This window comes from Globicephala melas, chromosome 1, assembly GCF_963455315.2.
Source record: "Globicephala melas chromosome 1, mGloMel1.2, whole genome shotgun sequence".
In the NCBI taxonomy this organism is placed as follows: domain Eukaryota; kingdom Metazoa; phylum Chordata; class Mammalia; order Artiodactyla; family Delphinidae; genus Globicephala; species Globicephala melas.
Genome location: NC_083314.1, coordinates 67,162,523 through 67,177,568, shown reverse-complemented (window position 1 = coordinate 67,177,568; position 15,046 = coordinate 67,162,523). Strand labels below are relative to the sequence as shown.

General features: G+C 38.3%; 1 protein-coding gene across 2 annotated transcripts in view; it reads right to left on the bottom strand.

Moving 5' to 3' along the window:
- Positions 1-9,052: 9,052 nt before the first annotated feature.
- TMCO1 (transmembrane and coiled-coil domains 1) overlaps positions 9,053-15,046 on the bottom strand; it is a 46,326-nt gene continuing 40,332 nt past the window's right edge. For both annotated transcript variants that reach the window (XM_030848244.2, XM_030848245.2), the window contains one exon: positions 9,053-9,637. In XM_030848244.2, coding sequence (XP_030704104.1) covers positions 9,539-9,637 — 99 coding nt within the window. In that variant the 3' untranslated portion in view covers positions 9,053-9,538. The remainder of the gene's footprint in view (positions 9,638-15,046) is intronic.

The window sequence follows — 15,046 nt, the reverse complement described above, 5'->3', positions numbered from 1 at the left end:
TACCAGCACAATATTAGGGAGGGTGATTTTCACGTTTGAAACAGAAATAAACTACACTGGTCAACTTTTCCAGAACTCTATGTCAATTTGTTAACCCCTGCAATGCTTCTGAGATTTGTAGGTCTTGGTCCTCAAGTGGAAACAGCAACATTCAAACTTAGAACACCTGGGGCCAAACTCCGCTACTACCTTTGTTATTATTGGCCATTGGAAACAGAATTGAAAAATATCATGAGTTGATAACCAGCAATGTAGATTTCCAGGATCACTGGATCAAAGATGGTCATTTGCATGTACAGAGACCACACATCTGAAGGTTTTTACTTGGGGGGTGCAATTCCTACTTACAATGTTCTGCCCCAACAAATGCATTTTGACCTGTCAGATCATGGGTCCTGATGTTTGTTTTAGACATATGGTCGTGATGTCTGTTGCTATAATTCATAGATTATAAAAATGACAAATCTCCACCAAAATATTTAGCTCTTCCCCTTACCTACTGGTGCTTTTATTATTAGTGTTATTAACATATTATTATTTGAAAAACCCAACATGTAGAGAGAGCTTTATAGGTTGCAAAGCCCTTTCACATTTATCTCCTCACATAATGCTCATAATAACCCTGTAAAAGAAAAGGAGACTAGTACATTGAGTGAGGAGCTCATATAGGGCACTCTCATAAATATCTTAGTGGTAATTCAGCAAGTCAGGTTTTATCATCCTTTGTGTAGATGAGGCAACTAGCTCAGAAAGGTTGTAGATCTCCCCGCCTGGAGGACCTGGGATGGGAATCCAGGTCTGTGCAAATCCAAAGCACATTTCTTCTCACTACACCAGGTCCAGATGTTGTCCCCATGAAGGTTGCCATCAAAATTCTCTCTTAATTGGGTAGTCATTTATCAAAGAAAAGGGGGATTTTGAAACCCAGGAAGCTGGCCCTGGGGAAAAGATTTAAAGAACCTGTAAACTTCCTGGGAGGAGCTTCTTAGCAATACTCCCAAAGCAGCTGAGAAGCCACAGAGGGTGTTGGCCAGTTGTGATCGGGTTGAAAATTTAAAGAGACAGGCACACACCGAGTGAGACGAGTGCACCTCCTGAGATGGATGCACGAGGGACGGCACAGGTGAAGGGATAAAGAGGAGTGGGAGGAGTGGAATCGTTGCTAAAGGAGGAGGAGAAGCTGAGAGAAACTGCCTACCTCACAATTTGCTTAAAGCCAAGCCTGGGTGCCACTAAAGCCACCTCCATATCCAAATTTCCTTCCCCAGAGAACTGGAGGTGAAGAAGAAAAGCAACTAGATCCTCTTCCCCCATCTCCAGGATTCCCAAAGGAGGGAGCCCTTGGGAACCCATTTGGGGTCCCTCACTCCCCTCTCACCCCCATGTCATCCAGCTGCCAGGCTGTTGCTTTGGCTTAGTTTCATCATTAGCGGTACTCCATGCTTTGATACATCCACCAGGAGGAAAAGAAAATGTCTTTAGGGAGTAGCCAGCTCTTACTCCATCTTCTAGAACTACATTAAAAATAAACAGTCATACAACTTTTTTTCCTGGATACAATAATACATCTATTACACTTTTCTTTCAATGAGGAACCAGAAAACCATCCACACAAAAAGAGGAAAAAAATTATTCAGAATCCTTTTCCTGCCCATATTTACAGGGACTTTCTCTTATAATAGTTTACAGATTGAATTCCATTTTAAGCCTTGAGAATGCACACATTCTTCACATATAGAATATAATTGTCTTGGGACTTCCCTGGTGGCACAGTGGTTAAGAATCCACCTGCCAATGCAGGAGACACAGGTTCGAGCCCTGGTCCGAGAAGATCCCACATGCCACGGAGCAACTAAGCCCGTGCGCCACAACTACTGAGCCTGTGCTCTAGAGCCCGTGAGCCACAACTACTGAGCCCGCGTGCCACAACTACTGAAGCCCGCGCGCCTAGAGCCGGTGCTCCACAACAAGAGAAGCCACCACGATGATAAGATCATGCATTGCAACGAAGACCCAACGCAGCCAAAAATAAAATAAAGAAATTAAAAGAAATTAAAGACTCAAAGATTTAAAAAAAAAGTTCTCTCTGTGATAAGCCATAATGGAAAATATGAAAAAGAACATATATTTGTATAACTGAATCACTTTGCTGTACAGCAGAAATTAACACATTGTAAATCAACTATACTTCAGTAAAATAAGTTTGAAAAATAAAAATTACAAAAAGCAATTTTGAAATTAAAAAACATCATCTCTTAGTAGACTTACGTTTATCCTCTTCCATATTCATTTGTGACAGGTGAACAATTTCCTGATTTAATAATTTAAAATTTTCTTCTAAGATTCACAAAGTCACATTAATATGTACCATTCAGATGGTGAAACAGGAATGTGGGGAAGTTTTTTAAAGAGAGGGAAAAGAGACAGTGATAGTCACTTAAATGATACTCCCTGGGAACCCCAGCTTGCCTTACATGAAGACATTTTGCATAAAGGGTAACAAGTCCAGACAGGATTCCAGCTCAGCAGTCTTATACTGTAGACCCAATGGAGTCAGCCTACTGGATGCTCTAGTGGAAAGAGCATGGACCCTGGGGCCTAAGGCTCTTCCTGGTTCTGCCACTTGCTGTGATCTTGGACACATCACAACATTTCAGAACCTGATCTGTCACATAGAAAATCAGGACAATAAAAAGATATCCTATCTACCTTATAGGACTGCTGTGTTTGAAGATCAAATGCTCTCAATATGCGAGGCATAATGTCAATTGCTTTATATAATCCATCCAAAACACTATGAGGGAAAAATCCATGTCGCTGATGTGATGTAGGTTGTCGCTGATGTAATTTGTAGGTTAATCTAAAAAGTTAATTACAGAATCATGAAAAAATTTTGTATGTACTTCAGACACTTCTAACTTATAACAAATATATACCTATTCACTTCTGATGTAGGGTCAAGGCTTTTTCCCTGAATATGAGCCTATTTTTTTGAGTCTCGCTTTTCTTTTAATAAATTTATTTATTTTTGGCTGCTTTGGGTCTTCGTTGCTGCGCGCAGGCTTTCTCTAGTTGCGGCGAGCGGGGGCTACTCTTCGTTGTGGTGCGTGGGTTTCTCGTTGCGGTGGCTTCTCTTGTTGCAGAGCATGGGCCCCAGGCATGCGGGCTTCAGTAGTTGTGGCTTGTGGGCTCTAGGGCTCAGGCTCAGTAGTTGTGGCGCACGGGCTTAGTTGCTCCGCGGCACGTGGGATCTTCCCAGACCAGGGCTCAAACCCGTGTCCCCTACGTTGGCAGGCGGATTCTTAACCACTGCGCCACCAGCGAAGTCCCTTTTTTCTTTTTTTGTATACACTAAACCCATAATAAGTGTTCAAAGAACCCTTTATTTTGTTTTCCATGCATAGTTTATAGCAATAAAACAACAGAATCAAACATGTGCAACTCAAAGATTTCAAAGACTGCAAGAATTTAAACAGAGTTTTAAAAATTTATTTATTTAATCTTATTTTTTGGCCATGCCGCACAGCATGTGGGATCACAGTTCCACAACCAGGGATTGAACCCGCGTGCCCTGCAGTGCAAGCATGGAGTCTTAACCACTGGACCGCCAGGGAAGTCCCTAAACAGAACTTGTGATGATGAAAATTCCATGTTTTGTGGCAATGCTTTCCTAAAGTAAAATGTTGTGGGTTTTTTTTTGTGGTATGCAGCCTCTCACTGTTGTGGCCTCTCCCGTTGCGGAGCACAGGCTCCGGACGCACAGGCTCAGCGGCCATGGCTCACGGGCCCAGCCACTCCGCGGTATGTGGGATCCTCCCGGACCAGGGCACTAACCCGCGTCCCCTGCATCAACAGGCGGACTCTCAACCACTGCGCCACCAGGGAAGCCCTAAAATAAAATGTTTTTAAGACGAAAATGTATCACCTCTGATTTCCAGTTTTGGTTTCTTTAAAGTGAAGTATGAACTAAAACACTAAGAATGAATATGAGTACTGAATCTTTCTAAACTTTTATTACTTTTTTCAGTCTCTGTTATTTTACCCATATGTAAGTCAAAGCAATTATTTTTAGCAATTTGCTTTTATTGAGTCATTCCAAACCATTCAAATTAGTTTTCATAGACACAATTCTCTTTTTTGCATTCATATTTCATTAATTTACACAATACTTAGTGTACATAATTAAAATTAACAAGTAAAACAAGTAACGTTATACAATTCCCTGGTAAGAGCTAAAGTGCATACGTGCGGCTGAGAGTGTCCAGTGTGCTGTGGGCAGCAGGCAGCAGGGTTTTCAGAGGGAACTAAGAGAATCTAGCTGAAGACTCAGATGAGTGATGTTGGATATGACAGTTTTAACTGGAGTGTTCATCCCATTTTCCAGACGAGGCCATTGAGGCTTAGACAGTTAAGAGATTTGCCCATTTTTAATAAATGACTCATACGAAAAGCTCAAACAGATATAGGGAAAAGAAACCTAACACATAAAGGTCAGAGAAAACCTTTAGGAGGAGGAGATGCTTGAGTTGAGTTGAGAAGGAAACATGAGAAAATCAGGCAAATAAGAGAAAGAATATTTCAGGCAGAGAAAACAAAGGTAATAAAGTCTAAAAATGTGAAAAATGCAGAATTTAAAAAATAAATTGCTTGACTAGATCCTAGGATGTATGCGAGACAGGGATGGGAGAAGGGTAGATCCTAGGGGTGGGAGAGGCTGGAGATCCAGACTAGGATGATTTTCTATGCTAAATAGTCTACATTTACTTACAGGTTACTGGGAGCCGGTGGACAACTTTCCTTGGAGGAGCAACACAAGTAGATTTATATTTTAGAAAGATTATTGACTTTACAGGATGGATGATGAGCCAGGAGAGACCAGAGTAAAGGAGACTACCTGGGAGGCTACTTCAGGGAAATTTAGGGGACAGAGATGAGGACATGAATGAGAAACTCAAAAAAGAAACTATTCCACATAATCTGAAATTTCAGTAATCTGACTGTATACCTGGAGTGGGATGTATTTTAAAGAACCTCCCCCCACTCTCCCCCCAAAAAAACTTCAATTATTTTCAGTAATTATATTGTTGGTAGTAATGTTGGTATTGATATTCTGGGACTTTGGGGTGGATATTGTGGGATTATGCTAAAGACTAAGTATATGATATTCCATCATTTCTGGCAATGAAAACTGGAATTCTTAGCATGAGAATTAAGAGAGACACAGGTTAAAGAAATTAAGGAAAAACTCTGTAGCTCGGAATTTAAGAGGGGCATAGAGTACTGGTATAAACGCATGATGCATTTTACCTTAAAACAACAACAAAACGTATTACCTATCTTAGTCCACAAAAAGGGCCTAGAAACCTACTAACCCAGTCTCAACGAGCATCTTTATGCTCTGACTGCAGTCTCCAGATACCATTCCCCAGTAAAAATAATCAGGCCTCCTTGAAGAAAGTGTTGCCTTCTGCTCAGGCAGGAAATATGAGGTGGCCCTGGAACATCTTGTCATACCACTTAGCAAGGATGCCACCAATGAAAACTAGGGTCATGTCAAACAGTCCCAGGAGCCAGCTTAAAGAGCCTCTCGCTGGCCAAAAATAGGACAATTTGAGCATCCGCAAGAAAAATAACTTCAGTGAACTGAAATGAATCAAGTATGTTTAAACCTATGAACTGCTAATCACACACATTGTTCACCCCTGGAGCATTAGAGTGAACAGCTCATTATTTTGAAAACCAGATAATCATGCATTTAGTCTGCCTTTCCTATAAAATTTAACACTGGGTAACCAAACGGTATATGAAGGGATGCTTCTACCTATAGAGGTACTTTTACCTAATAAATGAAGAGATAGTAGAGTATCATAATTTTTCAATCCCTAATTATTAGTAATTAGTGATTAGCAAAAGCTAACATTACAAAAAGAGACAAGCAACAGTGTGTAAAACAGGCATGCAATCAGCAAATTTCAAACTGAGGGAAACCCTACAGGGGAAACAATGCAGTTTCTTCAACAAATAAATTACAAGGGGGGAAAAGAAAGAGAGATAGTGCAGAACTAAAATGTGAGTGGACTGCAAACCAGCCAACATCAGCGTCACCCTGGAATTTGTTAGAAGTGCAAGTTCTCAAGCTACACTGCAGTCTTATCAGAAACTCTGCAGTAGGGCCCAGCAGTCTGTGTTTTAAGGCTTCTAGGTGATTCTGATGTATTCTAGTTTGAGAACCACGATAATAGATTAGAAGAGATTTACAACGCTTGTCAACCAACTGATTCAAAAAAACTGTAAAAAATTTTGACATCTATAGACAATTATCCTATCAAGGAATTGTCAATTTTTTAAAGTGTGAAAATGGTACTGAGACATATATAGAGATATAGATATTCTTTAAAGCCCTGAAACGTTTATGAGTAAAAGATACAATGCCTAGGATTTGCTTTAGAATAATATAAGAGGAATAGAAGAACACGTAGACAGAAGATTGGCCATTAATTAATTGCTGAAGATGAATAATCAGTATCTGGGTGTTCTTTATACATTTTTTTAACTTTCATTTATTTTTGAGGTTTTTCCCCATTCTAAAAAGCTTTAAAACTCAAAGCAAGAAGTAAATCAAAGAAAATAAAAGACTGTAACTTAAGCTGAATTAATCCAAAAAAGGAGAAAGTATATGGTGCTTTTACTTGTATTGAAGGGCAGGACTGAAATACACAATATAAGTTTAAGTTATGTTGAAAAAACCCTACTACACACTAGCCTGTGACAAAATGATTTTGATTTGGATGTAAGGGAAAATTCTGGATGCTCATCAACCCACTGATGTCATTTTAAATTACTAGACAAACTGAAGAGAATAATTTTCAAATGAGAGAAGAGGAACCACAATCTGGTCAAAGGCATATGAGTACACTCGTTTGCTTTCCAGGTTTCAAACTGGCTTAGATTTTGAAGTCTTATCTGTTAATAAATTTAGGTTTACCTGAATTTTTAAAAAGTTTACTACTAAGTATATTATGAGCACAACCTGAGTAGCCTAAGGTAAATATTAATAATGCTTGATTTTTTTTTTTTTAACTAGGAAGGGGACAATCTACCCTTTACATAAGCAAAGTAGCCAAATCACGTGTTTTGAGAGCTGTTCAGAGGCTTCTCTGGCTTGAAATGTCATCTCCACTAATTCAGTGATGGTCTGGATTTAGAGTCATCCAAATGACTAGTCTTGAAAATTTTTCAGGGCAAGTAAATTAAAAAGCTAACTGTGAGGCTACAGTAGCCCTTAGTATCTCCTTGAGTTTACATTCTTGTGATGTGATAGCTCTGTTTCCTCTGCATACATCCCTGCTATTGTGTCCTTTTAGGAATAGGGTGAATAGATGTTCTCTCTCCTCCTTCCTTCTCCTTTTTTACTTCTCCCTCTTATTTACCCTCTTCCACTGAAATATACTTTATGAAAACCTCAACATCCATTAGAAATCTGATTAGAAAGCACCAGCTTCAAAACCTAAGAGGGCTGATGGGAGGATGAACTATATATTTTCACTTTACAAGGTAATAGCAGAATTTTGAGTGTGGTTTCTTCTCTTTTTATGCTTTATTTTAGATATTCCATCATTTTCTCATCATTGTTATCGTGATCATCATTTCCTTCTTTATCACCCTTTTAATTATTATTTTGCCTGGAACAGTTAATGACATGGAGAAAAGACCATTAGAAGTTATCACTATCCATTATCAGGCATCTTTTCTGATAAAGGTAACCTTGCAATAGAGATTTCTGTTCCATTTCATCTGCTTTCAATGAGCTCCTGCTGTGCTCCCTCCCACCCACGTGATGGCTTTGAGGAAACAAGAACAACAACCAAAAAAGACAAAGCCTCAACTTTAGAGCTCATATACTCTAGCTGAGGAGATAAGGGAAAGAGATGGGAAGAGACTCACCACATGCTATATTGGGATGTTATAATACAACATAGCATTTGAGAGCCTGGACTACATGGCTTTAAACTGCTTGGGTTCGAATCCTAACTCTGCCACTCACTAGCTAAGGGATGCTGAGCAAGTTACTTAACCTCTCTTGCCTCAGTTTCTTCATCTGTTAAATGAGGGCAAGAACAGTAATTACTTTGTGGGGTTGTCTCGAGATAATGCTTAAACTAGATAATCCATAAAATATTTAAATTTATCCATATATTTTATCAATTTCTGTGTTGACCATCGATTCTTCGATCCCACACCTTCCCCCTGGTATTCTTCCCCGTCCCTGAAATATACCCTTTAATAATTCAACTATCTTGGATTTTGTAGCTCTGAAAATATTTTCCCCAGTTTTGCTCCCAAACTTCTGGTTTAGCTGTACATAAAATTCTAGGTTGATAATTATTTTCCCCAGCTTTCAAAATATTATCCCACTGTCTTCTGGACTTGATGCCATTGAAAAGTTTGCTGTTGGTTTAACAGTTGTTACTTTGCAAATAATGTACCTTTCTCACTGGTAGAGTACATGCATCTAAGGACACTACTGATAAAAGTAAACATTTAGTACTAGAGTTATCACTCCACATAAGATTTCTAATTCCATGGATTCGGGGGCGGGGGGGGGGAGATCATGGTATAAACATCCCCTCATCCTTTACAAAGGAGCAGGGCAGGAACCGAAGGCCACTGTGACTACAAGGAAGGTCTGCAAGATTAACCACAAATAACCATAACCTTGCCTCCAGGGGAGGATTGAGTGCCTTCCCAAGAATCCAACAGATTGTACTAGGGTATGAAGGAAACTGCTGAGGACCCTCATTTTTATACTCCCGTGAGTTATTACCTTCCTTTCCTCTCATGCCTTAGAATTCCTATAACAGGGCAACTCTGTATTTTGAGCATATGAAGCAAGTATGATAAAATATTACATTTAAACATTGCCCCAGGGTAGGGGGGGACGGGCGAGAAAAAACAAAAACAGCATTGCCCCTTCCTCGCCAATGTTTTCCCTTATGTTCAGATTACTAAAAATATGTATCTAGAAATATGGCAAAACAAAACACGTCTCTCCTTGTAGATGAAATAGCTAAAATTTTGGCCTCTTTTATTGATCTCAGGTCATATATTTGGGTTGAAAAAAACACACAACAAATTGTTCCAAATAAGACTTACATAAACTAAATTTTTCTTCCAGATCTCTAAATGCTCATAGAGAGCCAACTTCCATGGTACATGGCACACAGCACATACTTGAAAGTTGATCCCACAGAAATATTTGTGTAAGCAAAATAAGAATTTGTTTCTCATTACATAAACATCACCTGTGCTTATCTAATCAAAACACTTGTTTAAAAAAAATTAATCTGTGACCAAAAGCACTATCATGTTTGTTGAGTGCCATTCTCATTCGAATCATATCCAAAAAAACCTAGAAATAACTCAAAATTAGAAAGTGGCCCAAGTGCTAAGGCTGCCTATGGCTCTTGCTACAAAATAGTTGCCGGTCTTATTTGAGTGTCTAAAAAGAATGACAGGAATTATAGGGTTCTTCTTAAATTCAAGAGAACTTCCCAGAAGGAGGTGGAGGGCCAAGAAATCCACCTGCCTGCTTGGTGGCGGCTCGTGAAGGGGCAAGGCCAAGGATCTTCTGGATGTTCTGTGAAGGAAACAGAATAAAAATTGGGTTTTAATGAGATATAGAGAAAAGTATTTAACATAGATCTCATATAAACAGAAACCTTACAAATAAAAAGTACTAATATGACCTAAAACAGGACGATTACTACTTATTTTGTAAAAGGCCTACAATGTTATAGAGATCACAGAACAGTAAAAGGCCTCTTCCCTCATAGGATCTTGGTCTACTAACCAAAGAAGCTGATTTTTTCAAGTGGAGAATCATAAAAAGAGGTAATCTTTTATTTCAACACAAAGTACATTCATTAGCTATTTCGTGTAGGAAGGCTTCTTCTCTGAGTATGGGGCTTATAGCTGGATTTAGTCATTATTGCACCGTCTGAAGCTGAAACTGAAATATTCAGTATCAGCTGAAACTGAAATATTCGGTATCAATGTCTTCAAAGAAGTGAGAGAAATCAGAATTTTGCAAAGTAATCTAAGTTCAGAATCCTCCTAGGTTTCTACACAACCCCTCATCTTTTCAGCTGTCTCACTTAAATCTAATTCAGTAGTTTTTTTTTTAGAAACTCAACTTTATGAAACTAGTTCTCATAGAAAAGACTATTTTATACTCAGATTTCATCAGTTAGTATAACATTAAATTAAATAACATAAATGCAACAATGAGTAAAACTAGCGTAAACAGTTTAGGGATAAACACAATTGGCTCTTGGAAGGCAATGACTCAACTGGTGGGAGCAGACAGGTGGAGGAGTTCTAAAGAGCACAGGAGTGGACAGTGTGATGTGGGGATAAGGTGGTTTGCTTTAAAGAGGGAGGGAAGGGGTTCATGAATGTGGAGAGGGTAAATAAGGTCAGTTAAGATATTGTACAGCACCTGTAAGTGGGAAAAACCTTAAAGATCATCTAATTATTTTTGCTCAAGTCTTTCATTTTATATTTGAGAAATTCCAATTAAAACTTGGAAGAGTAGGATGGCCTGTCCAAAATTACAAAGTTAAATGAAGAACAGAGTTAGAATTAAAACCCATGTTTTTGGACTCTTAATCTAATGGGTTTTCTTACATAGTACCTCCTCTATTAAAGTTCTGTTCTTCAGAACAAAATCTAACCCAGGGTAGGCAGGTTAGCTTGTATGCATTCATTCATTCAACAGTTACTGAGTACCTAATGTGCATAAGGCACTATGAGAATATCCATATCTAGGCTCCTCTGAAGTATATACTCCCTAATACTTTATCATTAAGAATAATTGCTACTGAGAGGGCAGACAGCAGAAGCAAGAAGAACTACAGTTCTGCAGGCTGTGGAAGAAAAACCACATTCACAAAAAGATAGACAAAATGAAAAGGCAGAGGACTTTGTACCAGATGAAGGAACAAGATAAAACCCCAGAAAAACAACTAAATGAAGTGGAGATAGGCAACCTTCCAGAAAAAGAATTCAGAATAATGATAGTGAAGATGATCCAGGACCTCAGAAAAAGAATGGAGGCAAAGATCGAGAAAATGCAAGAAATGTTTAACAAAGACCTAGAAGAATTAAAGAACAAACACCTAGAAGAATTAAAGACAAAAAAACAGAGATGAACAATAAATAACTGAAATGAAAAATACACTAGAAGGAATCAATAGCAGAATAACTGAGGCAGAAGAATGGATAAGTGACCTGGAAGATAGAATGGTGGAATTCACTGCCACAGAACAGAATAAAGAAAAAAGAATGGAAAGAAATGAAGACAGCCTAAGAGACCTCTGGGACAACATTAAACACAACATTCGCATTATAGGGGTCCCAGAAGGAGAAGAGAGAGAGAAAGGACCCGAGAAAATACCTGAAGAGATATAGTTGAAAACTTCCCTAACATGGGAAAGGAAATAGCCACCCAAGTCCAGGAAGCGCAAAGAGCCCCAGGCAGGATAAGCCCAAGGAGAAACACGCTGAGACACATAGTAATAATACTGACAAAAATTAAAGACAAAGAAAAATTACTGAAAGCAACAAGGGAAAAACAACAAATAACATACAAGGGAACTCCCATAAGGTTAACAGCTGATTTCTCAGCACAAACTCTACAAGCCAGAAGGGAGTGGCATGATATATTTAAAGTGATGAAAGGGAAGAACCTACAACCAAGATTACTCTACCCAGCAAGGATCTCATTCAGATTCTATGGAGAAATCAAAAGCTTTACAGGCAAGAAAAAGCTAAGAGAATTCAGCAACATGAAACCAGCCCTACAACAAATGTTAAAGGAACTTCTTTAGGTAGGAAACACAAGAGAGGAAAAGGACCTACAAAAACAAACCCATAACAATTAAGAAAATGGTAATAGGACCATACATATCAATAATTACCTTAAACGTGAACGGATTAAATGCTCCAACCAAAAGACACAGGCTCGCTGAATGGATACAAAAACAAGACCCATATATATGCTGTCTACAACAGACCCACTTCAGACCTAGGGACACATACAGACTGAAAGTGACGGAATGGAAAAAAATATTCCATGCAAATGGAAATCAAAATAAAGCTGGAGTAGCAATACTCATTATCAGATAAAATAGACTTTAAAATAAAGAATGCTACAAGAGACAAGGAAGGACACAACATAATGATCAAGGGATCAATCCAAGAAGATATAACAATTATAAATATATATGCACCCAACATAGGGGCACCTCAATACATAAGGCAACTGCTAACAGCTCTAAAAGAGGAAATCGACAGTAACACAATAATAGCGGGGGACTTTAACACCTCACTTCACCAATGGACAGACCACCCAGACAGAAAATTAATAAGGAAACACAAGCTTTAAATGACACAATAGACCTGATAGATTTAATTGATATTTATAAGACATTCCATCCAGAAACAGCAGATTACACTTTCTTCTCAAGGGCACATGGAACAGTTCTTCTCCAGGAGAGGTCACAACTTGGGTCACAAATCAAGCCTCAGTAAATTTAAGAAAATTGAAATCACATGAAGCATCTTTTCTGACCACAGTACTATGAGACTAGAAATCAATTACAGGGGAAAAAACACAAACACAGGGAGGCTAAACAATATGTTACTAAATAACCAAGAGATCACTGAGGAAATCAAAGAGGAAATCAAAAAACACCTAGAGACAAATGACAATGAAAACACAACGATCCAAAACCTATGGGATGCAGCAAAAGCAGTTCTAAGAGGGAAGTTTATAGCAATACAAGCCTTCCTCAAGAAACAAGAAAAATCTCAAATAAACAATCTAACCTTACACCTAAAGGAACTTGAGAAAGAAGAACAAACAAAACCCAATGTTAGTAGAAGGAAAGAATTCATAAAGATGAGAGCAGAAATAAATGAAATAGAAACAAAGAAAACAATAGCAAAGATCAATAAAACTAAAAGCTGGTTCTTTGAGAAGATAAACAAAATTGATAAACCTTTAGCCAGACTCATCAAGAAAAAGAGGGAGAGGACTCAAATCAATAAAATTAGAAATGAAAAAGGAGAAGTTACAACAGACACCACAGAAAAACAAAGCATCATGAGAGACTACTACAAGCAACTCTATGCCAATAAAATGGACAACCTGGAAGAAATGGAGAAATTCTTAGAAAGGTATAACCTTCCAAGACTGAACCAGGAAGAAATAGAAAATATGAACAGACCAATCACAAGTAATGAAACTGAAACTGTGATTAAAAATATTCCAACAAAGTCCAGGACCAGATGACTTCACAGATGAATTCTATCAAACATTTAGAGAAGAGCTAACACCTATCCTTCTCAAACTCCTCCACAATATTGCGGAGGAAGGAACACTCCCAAACTCATTCTATGAGGCCACCATCACCCTGATACCAAAACCAGACAAAGATACTACAAAAAAAGAAAATTACAGACCAATATCACTGATGATAAATCCAATATCACTGATGATAATCCATGATGAAAAATCCTCAACAAAATACTAGCAAACAGAATCCAACAACACATTAAAAGGATCATACACCATGATAAAGTGGGATTTATCCCAGGGATGCAAGGATTCTTCAATATATGCAAATCAATCAATGCGATACACATTAACAAACTGAAGAATAAAAACCATGTGATCATCTCAATAGATGCAGAAAAAGCTTTTGACAAAATTCAACACCGATTTATGATAAAAATTCTCCAGAAAGTGGGCATAGAGGGAACCTACTTCAACATAATAAAGGCCATATAGGACAAACCGAAGGATATACAATGGAGAAAGACAGTCTTCAATAAGTGGTGCTGGGAAACCTGGACAGCTACATGGAAAAGAATGAAATTAGAACACTCCCTAACACCATACACAAAAATAAACTCAAAATGGATTAGAGACCTAAATGTAAGACTGGACACTATAAAACTCTCAGAGGAAAATATAAGAAGAACACTCTTTGACATAAATCACAGCAAGATCTTTTTTGATCCACCTCCTAGAGTAATGGAAATAAAAACAAAAATAAACAAATGGGATCTAATGAAACTTCAAAGCTTTTGCACAGCAAAGGAAACTACAAACAAGATGGAAAGACAACCCTCAGGATGGGAGAAAATATTTTCAAACAAAGCAACAGACAAAGAATTAATCTCCAAAATATATAAACAGTTCATGCAGCTCAATATTAAAAAAACAAAGAACCCAATCCAAAAATGGGCAAAAGACCTAAATAGACATTTCTCCAAAGAAGACATGCAGATGGTCAAGAAGCACATGAAAAGCTGCTCAACCTCACTAATTATTAGAGCAATACAAATCAAAACTACAATGAGGTATCACCTCACACCAGTTAGAATGGGCATCATCAGAAAATCTACAAACAACAAATGCTGGAGAGGGTGTGGAGAAAAGGGAACCCTCTTGCACTGTTGGTGGGAATGTAAATCGATATAGTCACTATGGCAAACAGTATGGAGGTTCCTTAAAAAACTGAAAGTAGAACTACCATAGGACCCAGCAATCCCACTACTGGGCATATACCCAGAGGAAACCATAATTCAAAAAGACACATGCACCCCAGTGTTCACTGCAGCACTATTTCCAATAGCCAGGTCATGGAAGCAACCTAAATGCCCACTGACAGACAAATGGATAAAGAAGATGTGGTACATATACTCAATGGAATATTACTCAGCCATAAAAAGGAATTAAACTGGGTCATTTGTAGAGACATGGATGGATCTAGAGACTGTCATACAGAGTAAAGTAAGTCAGAAAGAGAAAAACAAATACCATATATTAACGCATACATGTGGAACCTAGAAAAATGGTACAGATGAACCAGTCTGCAGGGCAGAAATAGAGACAGAGATGTAGGGGACAAACGTATGGACACCAAGCGGGGAAAGCGGCAGGGGGTGGTGGTGGTGTGATGAATAGGGAGATTGGTAT